At 37.6% G+C, this 22,735-nt stretch overlaps 1 protein-coding gene across 3 annotated transcripts in view; it reads right to left on the bottom strand.

Annotated features, from left to right (window-relative positions):
* Positions 1–22,735, bottom strand: part of Ipo9 (Importin 9) — an 839,375-nt gene that overhangs the window by 661,688 nt on the left and 154,952 nt on the right. For all 3 annotated transcript variants that reach the window (XM_067141231.2, XM_067141230.2, XM_068226247.1), the window contains one exon: positions 16,393–16,544. In XM_067141231.2, coding sequence (XP_066997332.2) covers positions 16,393–16,544 — 152 coding nt within the window. The remainder of the gene's footprint in view (positions 1–16,392; positions 16,545–22,735) is intronic.

Genomic DNA, 22,735 nt, shown 5'->3' with positions numbered 1-22,735 from the left:
TATCTATTGTCAACCTGGGGCCAGTGCTTGGAGGCCATGCTCAGTCTGTCACAAGCCAGGACAAAGAGCGAGTGATAAGGAGTATTTTTTTTATTTCTATTATTTTTACAAGGAAAGGACTAGGTGTGGGAAAGAAGTGGCCATGGGCTTCATTGAGGTACAGTCCCACCATTTGCCTGGTGTGGAAATGAGAAACCACAGAAAACCATCTTCAGGGCTGCCGACAGTGGGGTTCAAAACTACTATCTTCTAAATGCAAGCTCACAGCTTTGACACTTAACTGCATAGCCAGCTCGCTCGGTGATAAGTAACAGCTCTCAGTGCAACTCTGGTGAGGAGGGAGACCTTTAGTACTACACAGTTTTCGGATGAGTTAACCCATCTCTTCTGGACAGAAAAGAAAGAAACCACTGCCTTGTAAGGAAAAAGGATTTGAATGTCTAAGGAGTAAAGCCCGAAAGAAATCCTCCTTTATATTAATCATAGTAAGTCAGTAGAGGAGTAATGTTTCATTGCTTTAGAAGTAAGAATGAGTCTTGAATAAATACCAATCCAAATGTAGACCCCACCATATCTTGTTTCACAGGAACAAATGATGATATTTTGGAATTCGATGCTCATCCTAGGAATGCGAAAAAAATTTCCAATGGAAGTACAGCACTGGGAATGGACTTTGTCATAAAAACAACCTGAGAGTGGGAACCATAAATGTGATTACACTGACAGGCAAGAGTCTATATCAGGGGTTGGCAAACTACGGCCCCGCGGGCCAGATCCAGCTCCCTGCTTTTTATTTCTATGGCCCACGAGCTAAGAAAGTATTTCACATTTCCAGATACTTATAAATTAAAAAAAAGGGGGTATTATTGCTTCAAGCACAAAAATTATATGAAATTAATATTTTAATGTCTATGAAGCTGTATTAGAACATTCCTACATTTACAGACTATGAATCTCATGTTACAGACTATGAATCTCATGTTAAATCCATATTGGCAGTTGAAATTGTTACAATATTGTACAAAACTATTTTAATCCTCCTAGTCAATACTGTATATTTTATGTCCAATTAAGACGAAACTTCACACATAAACATAAGACATATTTTCACCTAGCATTGGGTCATTGGGTCATCCTCAGTAAGACATGTATGACAAATTAAAAATATAAGAAACACACAAAATGAAATGTTAGTTAAAAAGTTTTTAAAAAGCATGATGAAAGTTAAAAAACTGTGAAATGTTGATCGGTAAAACAGTCTTGAGCTGGAGATACTTCTATTTCAATGTTTTTGTTGTCCTTTGGTGTGGTTTAACTGGTATCTGTATACTGTTGGCTTAGTTGTTGTATTCCGACATGGGCTGATATACATAAGCTTTATTGAAGTTGAAACGTCTGATTTTTAGTCTGTGAAAATGGATAATACAAATCGAATTAAGGTTGAAAAATGGTTACTAACAGAAACAACGTTTAGATTAAGATATGAAGAACGAAAATTAATGTACGTTACGTGGCCCGCTTGTATCACCCGTGTTCTCTGACTACGGAGTCCAGCTCTCGATTGACGTGCTCCCACAGTCGAGACGGAAGACGTGTTGCTACAAGGAAGTGGAGGGGAGAAATGAGGCGGGGCTTGCGGGAGAATAGGAGTGTGCGGAATAATGTGGGCGGTGACTTAAAACGAGTGTAATAATTGTGAGTTCTTATGTTCCTGTTTTTTTATTATAAGTGATCGTAATAAAAGTTTTCTATATTACTCAACATTAAAAACTTCATATCTGGTCCATATTGAAAGGAGATAACATACAATAGAGGGAAATTTGATTGATACACCTTATTTCAATACATAATATGTTGTTAATATGATCACAACAATTTTTATTCAGTACCGGTTTCGATGTCTCTGGACACCATCATCAGCTGAAACAGGTCCTACGAACAAAGATATATAAGTATGTAGTACATATAATAGACCCATAGTAATAAGTGAAATTAATAGGATGAAGTAAAACTACAATGCTTAAAAGAATATAAACAAGTTATGTGCTTGTTGGTCAAAGTATAAAATGAAAGTGAAGATATGAACAAATGTTTAAAGACCCGATCACTTTAGAATGGTTAAAAAGTCTCAAGCGTAGCACAGCTAAACACTGTGGAAAGACTGCATACTACATCAGTTTTTGGATGTCCATGTTTTATTTTCACCCAGCTCCTGCCAGTTTGTCCTACATATGAACTGTTACAGTTCATATGGTTATAATAATAGTTTCACCGAACGTATTATCGACAAATTCAGACATCGCTCTAAATCTAACTTAATAAAATATAATCCCAGGACTAAGTTATTCTCAACTTTTACATTCAATCAAAATATCTACAGCGTTACCAGCCCATTCAAGAAAAATAACGTCAATATTGCTTTCGGCACCAACAACAGAAATATGGACATTCTCCACAATTCCAACCTGGTCAACAAATCGGACTCTTTCACTAAGTCAGGAGTTTACAGGTTTCAGTGCAGCAATTGTAATAGTTCATATATAGGACAAACTGGCAGGAGCTTAAAGATTAGATATGCCGAACATCTCAATGCAATTAAATACAATAGGTTTTCTGCAGTTGGTCAGCATATACAAGATTATAACCACAAATTTAATGGATAAGATCAAGATTTAACAATATTAGACACGGTGAACAAAAGCCCCCTACTAGATATCATGGAAGCCTGTTACATACATCTAGACCAATACTTCAATCCTAATCTTAACTTGAACGACATTTCCGAAAAGCCCAGAATTTTATTTGATTCTCTTATTTCACTTCTCAACAGTGTTAAACTCCCTAAAAAAAAAAGCTTGTTTTTTCAGATTATATGTCACACATTATCACGTTATCCTTCCCTACCACACCCACCTGACTCCACTGCCTCCGACACCCCTCCTCCCCACCTTCCTGACCCACCCCTTTCCCCTCCTTAACGATGTTCTACGCTTCCAGCAAACTCTAGCACTTGCTCCTTTCCACTCTCCACGCATACATCAGGCCTACTTAACTTTATAGTGTTTTGCCCTATTTCCAATATCTCATTTTAACTCTTTTCTTTTCATACTTCAGGTTCCGAATTGGATCGAGAACTTTCTGGCCATATATCTACATTCTCTTTGCCTGCAATATGATTCACTTCTTTGAGTACCTCATAATCGACGGCTCCTTTTTATGAGTTGATATTACAAACCACAATCAAACTTACTTATGTTACATCATTATCAATACTCTGTGGAAGGACTGCATAGTACGTCAGTTTTTGGATGTCCATGTTTTATTTTCACCCAGTTTTTAGCAGTGCTACGCTTGAGACTTTTTAACCATTCCAAAGTGATCAAGTCTTTAAATATTTGTTAATATCTTCACTTTCATTTTATACTTTGACCAACAAGCACATAACTTGTTTATATTCTTTTAAGCATTGTATTTTTACTTCATCCTATTTATGTCACTTATTACTAAGGGTCCATTATATGTACTACATACAGTAGAGTCTCGCTCATCCGACCTTCGCTTATCCGACATTCCGTGTTATCCGACACTGGTAGACTTGATTTGAACTTTTGGTGGAGACTAAATTCAGGCACACCCGCTGTGGAGGGTGCGACCATGGGACAAGCACTGGCCTGACCGCTGGCGGTACGACAGTTTTTTTTCTCAAGGACAGGTGCAGTGAGTCTTCAGTCATTGTTCATTGTAGTATTGGTTGGGTGCGGATGTTGTAGTTTTCATATCCTCTGTGAGTATAGCGAGTAAATGGAAGAAAGTGATTATTTCTATGGAAGACAAGTTGAGTGCATTAAAGCGACTGGACAAAGGGGAAATGTGCCTTCAGATTATGGATGTTGGATGTGTTACAGTGGGAGACTGGAAAAAACAGAGGAAAGAAATTTAAAAGGGGGTTCTCTACCAGAGCAGAGAAAATATGAAAAATGTGAGTACGAAAAAGTAAGTGAAGCACTGTTTCTTTAGTTATCTCAACACCGGGAGAAGGACCTGCCAATATCTGGCCCCATTCTCCAGGAAAAGGCTGTGTATTTCCAGAAGGAGTTTAATGAAGGGGACTCTAATTTTCCTGCCAGTGCTGGGTGGCTTGATCGGTGGAAGAAACGGTACGGCATTAGGCAGTTTAATATCTGTGGAGAAAAGTTTCTTTTCGTAAGACATCTGGAATACTGCATGTACTGTACAATGATAATTCAATAAACAAAGTACCGTAAAACACGTCATTGTTTTAGTACTAGAGTATAGCCTTCCTGTTCGTTTCAGTTCATCTTCAAAGTTATTCTGTATTATCCGACATTTTCGGTGATCCGACGTACTCCAGGTCCCGTTTAGGTCGGATAATCGAGACTCTACTGTACTTGTATATCTTTGTTCGTAGGACCTGTTTCAGCTGATGATGGTGTCCAGACCCTAAACCGGTTCTGAATAAAAAATGTTGTGATCATATTAACAACATATTATGTATTGAAAAAAGGTGTATCAATTAAATTTCCCTCTATTGTATGTTTTCAGATATTACGCTTTTCTTTTTATTACTCTCATCTAAGTTGGGGCTGGGTTCTTTATTCATCTATACTGACATAAAAATTCTCTAAAATGTTGAGTAGTGGACCTTTTTGTTCATGTTGTAGAATTATTAGATCTTGATCTATTATAGTATAATTGTGATTATAGTCTTTGTGATGGTTACTCATGGCAGAGAAACGATTACTGTATATTTTAAAGCGTTGCGATGTTCTGTATATCTGTATATCTTATGAGGAAGTTCCTACCAGTTTGTCCGACATAACTTGACCCGCATCCCTGACATTCCAGTTTATATATCGCAGAATTTGTGTATATATTCCTAGTATTTACAGTGTGAGAGTTAAATAATATTCTTTCATTAGTGTTGGTGGTTTTGAAAGCAATTTTTAGGTTCTATTTTCTTTGGACGCTGGTGATATATATATATATATATATATATATATATATATATATATATATATATATACACATTCTTTTTGCCAGTGGTTTTACGTCGCACCGACATAGATAGGTCTTATGGCGATGATGGGATGGGAAGGAGGCGGCTGTGGCCTTAATTAAGGAACAGCCCCAGCATTTGTCTGGTGTGAAAATGGGAAACCACGAAAAACCATCTTCAGGGCTGCTGACAGTGGGATTCGAACCCACTATCTCCTGGATGCAAGCTCACAGTGTTGGTGATTATGTGTATATTATTATTGCTAAATGTGAATGTGGCATATTTTTCTTTAGTTTTTTACTCTTTCGTTAAAGCAGTTGTTGGCTTATTAGTATGTTTACTGATTAGCTTATTTATAAATTTTGTGCTGAATCTGTTGTTCAAAGCTATTTCGCGGATGGTCCTGATTTTTTCTTTCTTCTAATTTTTCAAATTAGGATTTTTAAAGCTCTTTCCAACATGCTATTGTAGGCAGCCTTTTCGTGAGCTTCAGGATGTATTGAATTTTGTTTAATGGTGTTAGCAGTGTAAGTTGGTTTCCGGTAAATGTTGAACGCCAGGTGATTATTTTTATGACATGATGGTGTTATGTCTAAATAATGAAGCGAGTTATTGTTCTCCATTTCCATAGTGAATTTAATATTCTGATCTAAACTGTTGAGTGATCCAAAATTTCCTTTCCTTCGTTAATACTGCTATCTATGATGGCTAGCACATCGTTGACGTAACGTGTCCATTATTTTATAGCTTTGATCTTATCTATGATGTTTGTGCGTTTTAAGTGGTCCATATATATGCCACTCTCTGTTTGCACCAAGGAAGAACAGCGTTCTGTAATCCGTTTTTCATGGTCTGAGGGTGTACCAGGAGCAGAAATTCATAGAAAACTTTCAGCAGAATACAGGGACAATGTTTTTCCCCAGCGAAGTGTTTACCAGTGGACTGAACAGTTCAAAAGGGGTTGCACATGCGTGAAGGGTGAGGAAAGATCCGGGCGTCCATCTGCAGCCGTAACTGATGCCAATATTGAACAAGTGCATGATATGATCCAGAATAACAGATGAGTGATTGTTCTATGAATTGTAGATTTGAGTGCCCAAGTTGGAGAAGATAGATCTGGCTATAAGAAGGTGATAGGCCCTTTTGGGTATGGAGTAAGGATAAAACAACCTTAGTCAACTGTGTAGGAGAAGTTTGTGGTAAAACTGGAGGAAGTGTAGAGAGGAAAACTAGTTGGTGAAAAGTGAAAAATTGCTATTAAAGATTAATGTAGCAAAGAAAAACAAAGATGTAGAAAAATAAAAAGGATTTCAAGGGATAATTGCACAGTATGCTCTCATTATAGTAAACTTCGAGCAAAAATATAGAGATAAGAAAATAACAGTAAAGGGAGAACTGTAAAGTGAATCAGAAAATGTTGTAAGGAGTATTAAAGAGTATAATATCAGACAGAGAGGATATTAAAGATATTGAAGCAAAAGATAGGACCATTTTAACAATACAGATGTGATAAGAAAGGAGATCAAGAGTTGTTTTGACAAGTTGCTCAATAGGGAGAAAGAAGAACATGAAATCCATTAGTTTAATAAACTTGAGGAAAATACAAGGCATATTATATAGCCAGAAACAGAAATTGTCCTCAAACTGATGAAAGGAGAAATGTCACCAGAAGCAGATGGATTGTCAGCAGATACGATAACAGCAGCAGGAATAATGGTATGTCATGCAGTGGCTACACTGAGCCCTATGAGAAACATGGACAGAGAGTAAAATACTAGATGATTGGAAGGGCTCATTATATCATTATTTAAGAAAAATAGTAGGAGGAAGTGTAACAACTACACACGCATAACACTGCTATCACACACTGCCTTAGAGAATGGGAAATATCACAGGAGAAAGACTAAAAGCAGTAAAAGAACACCAATAGAACACTAATTTGAAGAATATGACATGCACTTGATCTCATTTTTGCCATCAGATAGATAATGGAAGAGTACTAGGAAATAGGGAAAGACCTAACTGCTGTGTTTTTTGGAACTAGAAAAAGCTTATGAAACCATGCCAAGAAGTAAAAATATGGGACAGCCTAGACACACTGTAAAGGTTCCGAAAGAACAAGGCAGTTCACTGTCCCCAGTACTTTCATCACACTCATGAATATCATTATCAAGGAAACTAAAGCAGTAGATGCTGGTAATTTGAATGCATTTGGTTTTACTGATAATACTGCCATCTAGTGTGAGACAGAGCAGGTGGTACAGAGGAGGTTGGATTGTTGGAACAGCAGGTTTAAAGAGTACAAATTAACTGTGAGCATGCAAATGACAATTTCAATGGAAATTAGTAGAAAATCCACTCAGTGTAACCTCACACTTTGAGAGAGAAATGAATGTGTGGAAAGCTCTATCTATCTTGGAAGTGCCATCTCCAATAATGGGATTGTTAAACTACAATACAAGAAAGGAATACAAGAAAGAGTATTAAAATGATCCAACTTCTTCAGTTAGGGGTGCACAGCTGTGAGCTTGCATCCGGGAGATAGTGGGTTTGAGCCCCACTGTCGGCAGCCCTGAAGATGGCTTTCCGTGGTTTCCCACTTTCACACAGTCAAATGCTGGGGCTGTACCTTAATTAAGGCCATGGCCGATTCCTTCCCACACCTAGGCCTTTCCTATCCCATTGTCGCCATAAAACCTATCTGTGTCGCTGTGACGTAAAGAAATTTGGAAAATAATAATAACAACAATAACAATGCCAGTCAGCTCACACAGGAGTCTGGTTCTGAACTGAGTAGGAGCTGGACATAACCCTGTGTGAGACACTGGGTAGGGTCCTTAACCTCGAAACGATACGTCCCCTATGGCTGATAGGGAATGTTTCTGTAGATATACAGGACAGGTGTGAATAAAGCATTGCCCTAATAATAATACACCTGCGGATCAACTGAGGCAATGAAGATGGCCAACCGTTTTGAAGGCATAGGAAATGTCTTCAGTGAACAAATCAGCTCAGAAGTCCTGAGGAAATTCAGGCATATCGAACCCATTTTAATCAAAACGGTAGAACATGGAGAAAACAAACCAAAGGAAAACTGCCCCAGGTAGTAATAAGGATAGCCTTCAATCCACTGCCATCAAACAAGGTGGTATAAGAGGGCCATCGGAGTCTGGGGAGCCCTCACTGTCATGCTCAGTATCTCAATTCAGAAAAGAAAATAAGTTACAAAGCCACTTTCAACACCAATTCACTCAGAAGTATAGGGAAGTTGGAAGAGATCACCGACCTGATGAATCAACAGCAGATATTAATAATGGCAATTCAAGAAACTTGGTTTGGAGACGAGAATTCCTTTGAGTCAGAGGGATACCGAATATTAACCCATTGCCTTGCAATGACGGAAATATCCGTCATTGTCCACGGGTTCCCTTAAATGCAATGATGGAGATTTCCATCCACTCTCTTTATTGCTTTGTTGAGGTTTCCACGGATATATATAGATATTTCTTTGCAATCCCAACATGTCTACGAGATGTTGGTAATCGTATCACAGCTATCTTTGCCCTTCAGCTACATATTTCGCCGCCAAGGAGTCTAAATATAATCAAGTAAATTGCCGCGTAAAGCTTTAGTGAAGGTAAAGTCAATGTCATGGCCGAGTTGGATGAAGTTAGAATATTACGTTCTTTGGAGGAAAGCGATGTCAGTGACGGTTTTTCCGATTAAAGTGATACTGAATTACATTTGAGTGACATTAGCATTAGTAGTTCCGAAGAATTATACGACATTATTCAACGAACCTCAAGAAAGGAGACCTGACTTTTACCTCAGCAAATGGCATCCTTGCCACAAAATGGGTGGATGAAAAGAACATACATCTTCTATCAACAGTGCATCAAAGACCATGGAAACAAAAGGGGCAATCTTGTTCTGAAACCAAACATGGTTGTGGACTACAATTTTTTATTTTTTTTGCTAACTGTTTTACATCGCACCGGCACAGATAGGTCTTATGGCAACGATGGGATAGGAAAGGCCTAGAAATGGGAAGGAAGCAGCTGTGGCCTTAATTAAGGTACAGCCTGGTGTGAAAATGGGAAACCACGGAAAACCATCTTCAGGGCTGCCGACAGTGGGGTTCGAAGCCACTATCTCCCAGATGCAAGCTCACAGCTGTGCGCCCCTAAACGCACGGCCAACTCGCCCGGTAGGACTACAATTCTGGAATGGGTGGTGTTTATTCACATGACCAACGCCTTGCATCATACCCCCTAATGAGACGATATGCCAAAGGGTATAAGAAAATGTACTTCTATGTGGTCGACATGTCATTGCAAAATGCTAGTGTCGTTCATCACATGCTGAATCCTGGAAAAAGGAGGCCCAGCTTTTCCAGTTTCAGGGTTGATGTTGCGGAGCAAATTTTGGAGGGTGTTGTTCTGCCTGATTATCCAACCAGAGGCCGGCCCAGTGTAGGAAGTACACCAGTGAAGTTACAAGGAAAATATTGTAGTCACTTCCCTGTCAAAATAACAGCAACAGCAAGCAAGGCATCTCCATCCAGAAGGTGCAAGGTCTGCTATGACCTCAGAGGAAAAAATCCCACAGGAAAGAACAGGGGGTGAATCCTGTTATGAATGTGATATGTGTAAGGTGGCACTGCATGTAGACGAGTGTTTTAAGATCTACCACACTGTGTTGAACTACTGTTATAATGTAAACTGTGTTTCAGTGTGTTAACTTCCTGTAGCAAAAGTTTTCTCTTTTAAGCTAGATTAAATCGCATCAATGTACGAGGGTTGGAACTTAAATAGTGGCAACGCTGCTGTGGAGACGCTATGCAACGGAATCTAATATTGTCGCTGATAGCACACATTGGTTACATACCTACCTTACCTCAGAGCAAATTGACTCGCCCTTCCCACATCAGTTAAATTAATAAACTATATAGTTTGTCCATATTGAACCAAGATTACAACTCTTATTATAATTTTGGGTACCTTATTCATTACATAAAAATTGTTACATAGATGTAATTACAACATATATTTTTCAATCAGTACTAGTTTCGACGTCCCTCTGCATCATCATCAGCTGATAGAAGTTTGTAAAAAAATTGATAATCATATAAATTTATCAACGTCAAATTCATAACAATTTAAAACAAAATTAACAACATGAAACTGAGACAGTATATTTTTAACACACTCTCATTTTAACGGGTGATTTCAACACACAAATGGGTAGAGAAAAGAAGTATTCTGATATAGTCGGCCAGTACCCAGACCATAAGAGAACTAACCTCAATGGTATGCGTCTGATAGATAGGCTACTTGCAGAATGTTTTCGTGAGAATGAAATCTACATGGTTCAAACACCTTCCAAGGATACAGAAGACATGGAAGACGTGAAGTTCACATTTTGAGGAATACCAAATTGATCACGTAGTCATTTCATACAAATCTGATAAAGAGATTTGGAATGTAAGGGTATTCAGGAAAACAAAAGTGGATTCTGGTCACTACATCTCCAAAGTGAAACTAAACATTATCCACAGAACCCATAAAATTAAAAAAAGGAAAGCACAGAAATCCATCCCAAAATATGATACAGTAAAAGTCAAAGACCACACAACTTTCAAAGAACACTGAAGCCAACACATCAGAAATTCACCCCCTGAGACCTTGGAACAGCTGAAAGAAGCAGTAATGTCAACCAGACGGGAAGCAATCCCTCTTCAGAAAAAATACAAACATCCATGGTGGAACCAAGAATGTGAGATCGCCATAAAAGGGAGACAAGAAGCGTGGGAAAGGTGGAACAAAACCAAAAGTCAACAAATTGGCTCTACTTCCTTGAAATAAGAAAGCAAACTACCAAAGTCATCCGAAAGACAAAAGGGACCTTTGATAAAGATACCCTTGAATCCATCAAACAAGACTTCAAGAAGAACAATACAGAAATTTCCACAAAACAGTTAAAAGAAGCACCCAGAAATATGAGCCGCTGTTGCTTAGCTTTAAAGACCCGGAAGGTAGAAAAGGTATGACTGATCAAGAAAACTGTGAGATCTTAGCGAGATACTTTGAAAAGCTACTAAATTGTAAACCACCACAGGAACAACTACCCTTCAACAAGCCTGAAGGCATCAAACTAGATGCTCCAATGCCATCAAGAGGTGAGATGGAACAAGCCATCAAAGAACTCAAGAACGACAAAGCCAGTGGGGAAGATTCAATCATAGCAAAGCTTTGGAAGAATGTAGATAGCAGAACAATAGAAATCTTGACTAAAATTATACAAGATGTCTGGATTAAGGAAGAACTCCTTGCAGAATGGAGAACTGCTCTAATCCACCCTCTGCAAAAAAAAAAAGGGGCATAGAGACGATGTTAACAATTTTAGAGGCATTTCCCTTGTCTCGGTGACATACAAATTTCTCTGTAAGATACTACTCAAGAAATTAGAATCTCAGCTAGATAAAGAAATTGGAGAATACCAAGCAGGTTTCCAAAAGGGCACATCATGTATTGAACAAATACAAAACCTTAAATCCATCATTATACAGACTAAAAATCAGTATAAAAATTTCATAATCACATTTATTGACTTTAAAAAAGCTTACGATTCTGTTGATAGAGTGGTTCTATTCAATATCCTGCAAGAACTCGGGCGTGATCATAAAACATTAAACATCGTCAAGTGCACCCTAACAAACACCCTAAAGTCAAGTTCAGAGGAAAAATCTCCGACCCTTTTGGGATTAAAACAGGAGTAGGGCAGAGAGATGGATTCTCACCCATATTGTTTAATTGTGTATTAGATAAAAAATCTAAGAATGGAGGAAAACACTCCCTGAAACAGGTCTAAGTGTAATAAACAGGAAACTCAAAATCAATACCCCAGTGGATTGTATTGCTTTCGCAGATGATGTAGCTATACTAGCAGATTCGATTGAAACAGCAATAGACCAGATAAATACACTTCAATCCATAGCCTCCAAGACCGAACTTCAGTTGTCTTACGAGAAAACAGTGTTCATGACAAATGACAAATCTGCACCAGAATACCTTCTTCCCTGCAACAGAGTCCGTAAAATCAGAGAATTTAAATATTTGGGGGAATGGATCAGTGAAGACCTCATGACCAATAAAGCATTTGAAGAAAAGATTAGGAAACTGAATAGAGCATACAACCAATACAGAAAAGTTTACCAGAAGAAATCCATATCCATCAATGCGAGATTTAGACACTAACGCTGTAATCAGACCTAAGGTCCTCTATGCAGCTGAAACCCTAACCATCAAAGGAGCAAAACTCATACAGAAACTTGAGGTCAGGGAAAGAACTATCTTGAGAAAGATCTTAGGCCAAAGGATCATAAATGGAAAAAGGTACCTCAGGCCCAACAATGAACTACATCTAAAACAAGAACCTCTAATGGACACCATCATCAAGAGACCCCTTCAATTCTATACCCACCTTGACAGAATGAATGAGTCAAGACTGACCAACGTCATCCACAGAGCCAGCTCCTGCAAGAAAACAACATCACTGTGGTACAAGCAAGTTAAACAAGATCTTCAAACCTTCAGCATTCTCTGAATCCCATATCCAGTACAGACAAACTTTCTGGAAAATGTTAAAGGAAGACCTACTGATTAAACATAAGAAAGGGCAAAGACCAAAGAGATAAAAAGCAGCTAAATAACTACAAAGCCAGAAAATAAAGGAGATATGGGCTAGGAAGAAGGCTCCTAAGAACATGAAATCAATCCCTTGTTAGCTGAAAACCAATTTGGCTAACCTTCGTAGTCCATAGTTGGCTCATTCGAAGAAATAATAATAATAATAATAATAATAATAATAATAATAATAATAATAATAATAATAATAATAATAATAATAATAATAATCACGTTGCTAATCATCCAATGTCTAAATGTCTCAGCATAGACGCCGAACACCAAAACTGTAATTCTCCGAAGGAGATTTTTAGCTTAGTCAAGTTGTTAATTATTTTAAGGTCTTAATATGTGTACTGATGATGGCCCAAAAGTGCTGAAACATGTCTACAATGTTAATGTAACCTGTATCAATCTTATAAATTGATTTGCATAGTAGCAAATATGTGGATAAATCAAGTTTTTTCTTATTGTGATACTGCAGTCAATACGGAACAACTATATGAATTTCAAAGAAAGGATGAAAGAATAAATAACACTGATAAGTATGCAAGAGCCTTGTTTATCCGGATTATGTGGGACTGAAACTGGTCCGTTTTATCAAAAATCCGGATAATCTGGAAAAAAACTAGAAAACAAATACAGTACATGTTATATAATCTATTAACATAAGTTGTACAGTAATACCCTTTTTAAATTGTACAAATATATATATATTGTACCAGTAACTATAGCCCGACTTTATCAATTATTTTAAATTGGCATGAAGTATATCACAGAGCAATGCCGGGTAATTTACAGCTAGGGCTTGGTACAGGAGGAAGTATCCTATCTACATGAAACTTTAGGATATATTGAAGAATAGAGTTTATTCAGAAAAATGCATGTTTATCAGCACATCACCTTACTGTAGATATTTGCTGTCTTCAATATCACCTATCGGATGACCCATGCTCCCAGGTCACAGTGCTGAATTGGACTGGAACTCGTCTTGCAGGCTGCTCACGTTATGATGAGATGAGGCTGGAACACCCAGGTCGGCTCGATATGGGACTGAGCTCGAATCTCTGATGTTCTGGACGTTCTCCGACGATGTTGCAGGGTATTCACTCGTCACTTAACTCACATGAGTGTCCACAATTGCACAGTCCCCCGACACATTTGTTTAACAGCACTGTTTAATTTAATATTGTCGTAATATGCTGTCGAATTCTCTTAATCCCTTGTAGACAGAATTAATAAGTCCATTAAAGATGAAGATGATGATAGCATCAAGTTTGGAAAGAAATAAAGCACAGTTCATGAACAGAAATAATGAAACTGAAATTGTTCACGCACTTGGCACAGTTTGTGGTGGCTTTCCACTAAATACGATTGCACTTGACATTTAAAGATACAACATGACTGCTCTAGAGTTTATCAAAGACACTGCTGTCAGTCATGAAATAATAAACACTTTGATGAAAAAAAATAAGGTTGGAAATGATTAAGCACAGTTCGTGGTTATATTCCACAGGAAGATAGGTGCACTTGACATAAAAAAAAGATACGCGACTTCTCAAGAGTTTATCAAAGACACTGCTGACAGTAACGCAGAAATAATTAACACTTTGAAGAAGAAATAATACACAGTTCAGAAGGTAGTTCTGTTTGAATCGAATAACATTCACTTCAATTTATAAATTGAAAAATATGAAAGTTGGCAAGTACCGCTGTACATTAACACAGTTTGAATTCAGAATGAACCACTTGTGTCGAAGCACACGAGTAAACCTTTTACAATAGGTAATCACTTGCATTAACATTAGTGGGAAAGTTTGAACACTTTCATGAACAGTCTTATTTAATTATGAAATTATGCTGACTGAGATTTTAAAAGAATATCACAGTTCATAGTATATTGCAGTAGTGTCACAATGAAATTAATAATATTTGTTCAGAGACCAAGTTCCACAATAACAACATGGTAATAAACTAAGTTCCACATTCATGAAGTAGGTCATATCGAGAAGTTTCTACACGCGCACAGATTCAAAGTTCAACTTGACTGATAGACTCAATGTCCATTATAAAGACTTTGTTACATATTGGAGTTTTAACACTCGCACTAATTCAAAGTTCATCTCGACTGTCAGAGTTTAAGCCCAATATGAAGACTTTGAACAATTCGAAGATAGACTCGGTCGGCACTTCGACGAACAGTAATGTTGCAGCGTGGAGAGTCAGGCTGGCCTCCCAGCTGTGATTGTCTGATTGAAGTTGATTATCTCGAGAATCCCTCGACGGATTTACTTGAGATTCACAATTGGAGACGTTTATGTGATCCTTTTCAAAATGACGTATCACTCGATTCGCTGCAATTATTATTATTATTATTATTATTATTATTATTATAGAAGTTTAAAAAAATTTTCACATCAAATGTTTGCGAAAGGGTGACGTTCATATCCGGAACATACCAGGTCAGGCAGACTACACGTGGCGTCAGGCGAGTGGCCTATCTTGTTCCTGCAGCTACGTCACTCACACACAGCTGTTGCTGGCTCAAACCGGCTGGCTTTTCCTAGCGTAAACAAACCAAGTTCGCAGTGAATGTCTTGCGTGAAGACGAACTATAATTAATCGTCAAAAATTACGGCATGTACCGCTCGTAACCGGTACAATATATATACAAGACCGAGCTCGATAGCTGCAGTCGCTTAAGTGCGGCCAGTATCCAGTATTGCAAGTAATCAGCTTCATTTTCCATATCAAAATTTAATCACTACATTTTACACTATTGAGAATCTTCCACCGTTTTGATACTTTATTTAAAGTATCAAATACAGTATCCAGTATCCAATAACGGACCATTTACATCAGTATCCAGTATTCGGGAGATAGTGGTTTCGAACCCCACTGTCGGCAGCCCTGAAGATGGTTTTCCGTGGTTTCCCATTTTCACAAATGCAAAGGCCACGGCCGCTTCCTTCCCACTCCTAGCTCGTTCCTGTCCCATCGTCGCCATAAGAACACTTTTCATTCACGACTCTGTTTTATGCACTAAAATAATGTGCACAATTTTTTTCTGTTTTACATTTGTATAGCGTTTGCGTGCAGCATGATCACAAAGACATTTTACTAACAACAGTTCTGCTGGTGTGGTTTTGGTCAAGGATTCTAAACAGGCCATCAGTTTGTCCAGCTGCATTGTTGTCTCTCCATGAATCATAATTTCTTCTTATGGAGCGCCGGTTTCATTTTTGCATTCACCATCAGTGAATTAATAGTGCATTGCGTTCAGAAGAGCATGGATTCGAACCGACCTCAGCCATCCTGAGAATGGTTTCCCAAAGTTCCCCATTCTCAATTCCAGGTGAACGCCGGGTCGGTACCTTCGATAGACTATGGCCGAATTACTTAACTATCCTTGGTGGAAAAGACATTCAAGAAGAGTCGACGCAGGAAAAGAAATACTGTACAAGTAAAAATAAATTTTTATTATTTTTGATCTGGATAAACTGGAGATCCAGATTAATGAGGGTCAGATAAACAAGGTTCTTGTGTACTTTCAACTGGTAAAAGAACTGAATAACACAAAGGAATAGTGTAATATTCATACTGTATATTCAGTCCTTAAGAAATAGACACATATGCATTAACTGAAGAAACTTTTTAACATAAGATCTGTAAAGAAGATCTATTGCTTACCTCTTCTGCAGTGATTTCCATACATAAAATCAAATAATATACTAAATCCTCCAAAACGCACTCAACACTTGGTCTAAATTTAGGTACCTCGACGACAGCACTGAGAAATTCACAGATTTCAAGAAGCAAGCCTCGGACGTCTCGAATACAACCTAAACACGGAATGTATCAATACAAGAATAATTATCCATTGCATATAAAGTTTTGTTAATACTGAACATAATGATATAGTAATGGAAAATAGTGAATTTAATGAGGTCTCAAGCATAGATATTTTTGTTCTTGTTACTCTACCACAAGAATAATTAGATTTTTCTCTAATTTACAACAATGTACCATCAATATTTTAATAAATTTTGAACAATAATCATCATGAATAACTATAAATTACATGGTGCAAGGGAATTTGTTGTTCTCTGGACTTTGACAAGTGGTATAAAAATACATAATTACTGGTGTAATAGGACACTTCAAAATAGTTTCCTGATTGAGAGAATAGGTAGGTACAGGTAAATGGATGCATAAACTATCAAGGAGATGCCAATTTTCAATTTGGTCATTTAACAGTTCAAATGGAAATAAGAGAGATGCACGTTCTCCCTTCTGCTCAAGAATAAGCACATTAAACTACTTCTGATTTGTTTTCTCGTTATGATATATCTTGCAAAAGATAGTAGATTAAGTGAATTGCCAAAAGTTTTAAAAACTTAAAAAAAACTCACAATGATTTCCCGATGAATTTGTGGTTTTTCTAATTAGGACCCCGCAATCAAAAAAACATACAACATAGGAATTAATACTAAATGTTTAATAAGGAATGTAGAAGGGTTAGGAAGTGTACTTGGTGAATTATCTTATCATAAATTCACCGAATATGATATAATGGTGCTTACAGAAACATCTGCAATGAGAGAACCATACATAAATAAGAAATATGCAATCCATGTGTTAGAAACTCAAGGTGACTCTGGGAGACCAAAGGAAGGACTGGCATTTCTCTCATTAACCAGAACGTCCCCTTTCAATTTAGTGTAAATGACAGATAATATGCTAATGATTAAAACAACATTCTTAACTGTGATGTCTGCCTATTTTCAAACTGAATGGAAAGACTATGACATTATAAACAAACTGATGATAGGGATCTCTAAACTAGAAAGGACAGATCATCTTATGACTTCTGGTGATCTAAACAGTCGGATAGATGTTGCAAACAAAAAAGTGGAGATGGTAGTAAACTACTTGGGGATAGAGGGATTCTCATTACTAAACGAGGAAAATGAGAAGACGTACATAGGCCCAAATGGAAGCAGCACTTGATCTTATATTCAGCAAAAAGATAAGTCCAAAATAAACGAGACCATCGGTACTACAAGAAGTAGCAATAAGGAAATAACTACCATTAGAAATTAATCTAACACGAAACTTAGACCCATTAATCAAAATCAATCACAAGAAACCACCATCACAAAAAATGGACAAGGATAAATTGGAGGCCTATTCTGTAACAGAGCCAATAATTCTGAATGAAATACACCACAGTAACTTAAACGGATCCCTCCTATACATAGAAGATATAATCAAGCAAACATCGAAGAAAGTAATTTTTTTTAAAGCAAGGTTAAACCATGGTTCAACAGAATTTGTTACAAAACAGGAAAAGAAACATTAAATGCCGAACACAGTAAACACTTGCAGTATACTCCAAAATAAGGAAACACTATAAAGCAGTAATTAAAGCAGCAAAGAAAAAATTCCAGAAAATCTCAGAAGAAAATATAATAGAAATCAAAAGAGGAACTTTTTTTCTGAAGCAGAGGCAGCCAAACTATACAAGGCAGATCCCACTAGAAATCTAGGAAGATCATTTCACTAAACTGTTACAAGCAAAACAAACCCAAGACTTAACTGAAGATGGAATCCTTCACAATAGACAAAATAGAAGAAGTCTTCCCTGAGAGTAAAGCCTGAAAAGCAGGAGGGCCAGATAACGTATTATACAAACATATCAAAGACAGATGGGCAACACTGAAGGAACCTATCACAGAAATCATGAACCAATGCCTCATACAGGGAAAAATACCAGACAAATGGTGGGAATCAACTTTAAAAGTGATGTACAAGGGCAAAGGAGATGTGAGTGACCCGAACGTCTACCGTGGAATTGCCCTAGAGTGGACATTATTGAAGCTTTTAACAAAACTCCTAACAAACCGACTAAGGGTTATAGTAGATGACAAAATACCAGAACAACAATTTGGATTTAGAAGAGGTAGATGAACAATCCAGGCAATTAATTGTTTAACTGAAGATATACAAAAAGCACTCAAGCCACATAAAGGAAAGCTATTAGCAGTGTTTGTCGACATTCAAAAAGCCTATGACTCTACAAGCAGGAGCCTGATCCTTCAGAAACTGGAAGAGATAACAGGGAAAAACTGTTTTACAAAACTGATAAAAAATATATTATCAGAAAACTATATGAGAATAAGCAACAAATTAGCACAGTCAAAACCAATTCCTCAGACTGTAGGGGTCCTTCAAGGGAATCCTTTGAGTCCACGTGATGTAACAGAAGCAGTCGCTGGGAATCATGTTAGAATTTACCTACATGCAGATGATATGGCAATTATGTTGCCACACCGAGATGAACTTCAAAGAGCAATCATCGACCTGTCAAAATGGTCCAAAGAAAACAATTTTAGTAATTATTAATGAACAGTAGGCAGTCATCTTGGTTTATAGAAGGGAAGGAAGACGAGCAGCAACAATTAAACTCAGTTACGAAGGCTCAGATTTAAGAATTGTAAATACATTCAAATATCTTGGAATGACTTTCCGGACAAATGTAACTACATTTACAGCTCACATAAAGGAAAGGACTCCGGCAGCAATAATAGCAATAAACAACATAGAACATCTTGGTCAACTATCGATCAAAACAGCCTTGAAACTTTCCCGTCTAAAAATTGCACCAATCGTGACCTACAACATGGAAATCACATGGATCTTCCTGAAAATGAAAGACCTAAAAGGGTTAAAGCTGTTTTCTTTAAAAGAGCACTATACGTATCTAAACACACACCCTCAAGACTTGTATATGAACCGACTCGAGAACGTTTCTTCATTGAGGACCTACGACATAGTATGACTCTACAATCTACAAAAGAAAACCAAGAGCTCTTATGTGAATTAAAATCAAAGAATAGAGAAATTTGGAGTGACTTTTATATAACTAGATGCAATGACAACAGACGATTGGAGCCAAAGTTGCTTCGACCTCAGACATACAGTGACTAGTGCAGCGGTCCATGGTTTCCATCATAAGGCACCTGTTGTACTTAGTTTTCACAAACCGAACCATGATTGTGTGTGCTGATGGTGTGAAAAGTTTTGTGGTTGTTACCACGCCCTGGAGTGTCCGAAGAAGCCTTGTTCTCTGACAATACTTTGTAGCAAATAGGTTTATATTCTTGCACATTCTGTACTTTTATATTTAATAAATAATTAGAATCTCACATGATTTAACCTGGATCTGCCCAACATTTTATTTTTTGAGAATCAACTTGTAACGTTAGCGTTGGATAATGTCCACATGAAGATCCCAGAAATGCTTTAATTTTATTTATTCGACATGTAACTTCCGAGAAAAGGCTTGTGAAACATACGGCACGCTGTATTTTGTTTCATAATAATAAATTATATTGTGCCCAATGTGCAAAATTTGCATATTACATCAAGTAAATTACAATTCACTCAAGGAGAACTTTGTTCAGAGCAAAATTATTCAGAGAGACTGTTCTCTTCTTGCACTTCATTACGTGATATGTATCACATTGTTCATTGCACAATACACATACACACTCCTGGCTGGCCCGGTGGTAGGAGTTCTTGGTACATCAGAAAGCCGTGTATTGCAAAGCGTGTCACCAAATGTCTCAACTCATATTCCTCTTTTATCCAATCCTTATTTATCAGTGCGTCTGTACTGTAAAAGCTTTCCTCGATCGAGTCCCTTTCCTCTCGTAGCTCTCGTAACAGCTCCTCGTATGCCAGAGTTTTCTGTAGAGGCATTTGTAGTTTCAGAACTATTAAAAATACCTAGATATTTGATTATCAGTACTAGGGATGATTTTATAGGGGTTGTAAATGACCTGAGTTGTTAATTGTTTGAGGAAATGAATTTATACTTTAAATAATTGTTAAGTGTATGAGGAAATGAATTTATACTTTAAATAATAATGTTAAAATCTCACAAACTACCCAGATCACTTATTACATCATTAGGCTATCAGACAGTCTGTATGAGTAATTACAGCAGCGGTATGTACAAAGATAAGTCACCTGTTCATATGAGTACTGCACTAAGGGTGATGTTCTGAAAGGGAAGTACACACTCCTTATTACCTTTGAGCGCACGATAAATCAGTAAAACAGTTTACACATAAACCTACACTGCACTTGATACACTATGTTCTAAGCCTATTAGGCCAATTTTCTGATGCGCATCTTCTTCTCTTCGCTCTTGGAATTGTAGAAGGCCAGTGATGCATTCTATCATACTGAGGATCCTGCACTGCAAAACAATGAGATCTGCTGAACAAGGGAGCAGCTTTGTAGCATGCCAGATAAGTCTGGACAATTGCTCGTCGAAAATCAATGTGAGAAATGCCTTCTCCAGACATGTGTTTCAGTTGCCATGCATAGTGCATTCCTACATCGACGAGCCAGGCAAATATTGTCCACCATGAATTTTTCCTTGTATTCCGACTCGCACATCTGTCAAGTTACGACCCATACAATCAGTACCTCCGATACCCATATTGCACTGAGAAAATATGTATGGCTGAGACACGCGGACTTTTCCACCTATAGCCTGTGCTTTTTTCTTTCGCATAATGAGATACCTGTTTTTCAGGGTGCACTCCATAACATGTAGATGCTACGGTTACTACTGAATTATCCATCCAACGGCAAACCTGAACACCTTCCTCTAAGCTCTTTAGGTAATCATATGTACCCAGTTTTTCTTTCTTCATGGTAGCGGAAGATGATTACAATCCTTAGGAATGCGATTCTCATGAAGTGTACCTGTAGCACAGTATCCCTGTGCACCAAGATGTGTTAGCAATCCCATTCCAGTAAAGAGATTGTCGAAGTATAATTTGAAGGGCAACTTTTTCAGATCCGGTCGAAGATTATCCAGCATTGTTACAAGGGGGCTGCGCACTTCTCAAATTCTGCTTTATACTGGGCATTCGCGTGCTTGGTATACTTCAAAATCTACAAGATATCCATGACAAGTGTTTAGACACCATACCTTGAAACCAAAATGAATAGGTTTTCGTCTTATAAATTGTTAACAGGAATGCCTCCTGAAATATGGCACCACACACTCATCATATGACAAGTGCTCTTCATCTTGAAAGTTTTCCATGTAATGACCACGTAGAATGTCAATCAGAGGTTTCAACTTCCACATTTTGTTATTGAAATTTGGGTTTGTGTTATCAGCACAGTGAATGACCACCACCACAGAATGGTGCACATCACACGCATCCTCCCAATATGATCTCTTCGAAGGAAAGGTATTGTATCCAGGTAAAATCAAAATTGGAATGAAAACTTTCATTTCTTGCTGAGTATTATTCGGGGAAGGACAGTTCGAAAAGCTGGCATATTTGCATAGCTGCCAACTTTTAGAAATAAAAAATAGGAAGATTTTTCCCCTTGGAATTCATCACATATATTGCGCCACGATCTAAGTGAAAAGAGAACAGGAAAAAGTCATACATATCTAGTTACAATGTGAATTGACCATTAAGCTTAAAATCTTAAACTAAAAAGCATTAAAATGGTTACAAGAAAATGTACCTAATCACTCTCATTTATGACACATGCGAATAATAATACAGTCGAACCTCGATATCTCGAATCCCCATTACTCGAATTTTCAGTATCTCGAACTAACTTCGATTTTCTGGCCGTTTTCCCCATTCTTCAAGTGTATTTATTTCTCTATTCTCGAAATTCGGTTATACGAATTTCTCGATTTCTCACAGCAAACATTTCCTCCCTTGAAGCAAAAAATACCCTATAACTCGAATTTTGTGCAACATTAACTGTGCAATACGGCATTTGTGGTTTGTGAGCAACGGTTAACGAGTAAAGAAAGGGTTACTGTGAAGCTGGAAACTAATATGACTGGAACCGAAAAACTCGGAACTTCTGGTGATCGGCAAAGCCTCGCCGTTTCTCGGGTGTCAATTACCGGTCACGTACGAAAGCAAGCCCGGAAGTCGCGGATGACAAACTCCATTTACGAAATTCGGCTGTGTGGTAT

This window comes from Anabrus simplex, chromosome 2 (genome assembly GCF_040414725.1).
Source record: "Anabrus simplex isolate iqAnaSimp1 chromosome 2, ASM4041472v1, whole genome shotgun sequence".
In the NCBI taxonomy this organism is placed as follows: domain Eukaryota; kingdom Metazoa; phylum Arthropoda; class Insecta; order Orthoptera; family Tettigoniidae; genus Anabrus; species Anabrus simplex.
Note: the sequence above shows the minus strand (reverse complement) of the source record. Positions and strands in the feature narration are given on the sequence as shown.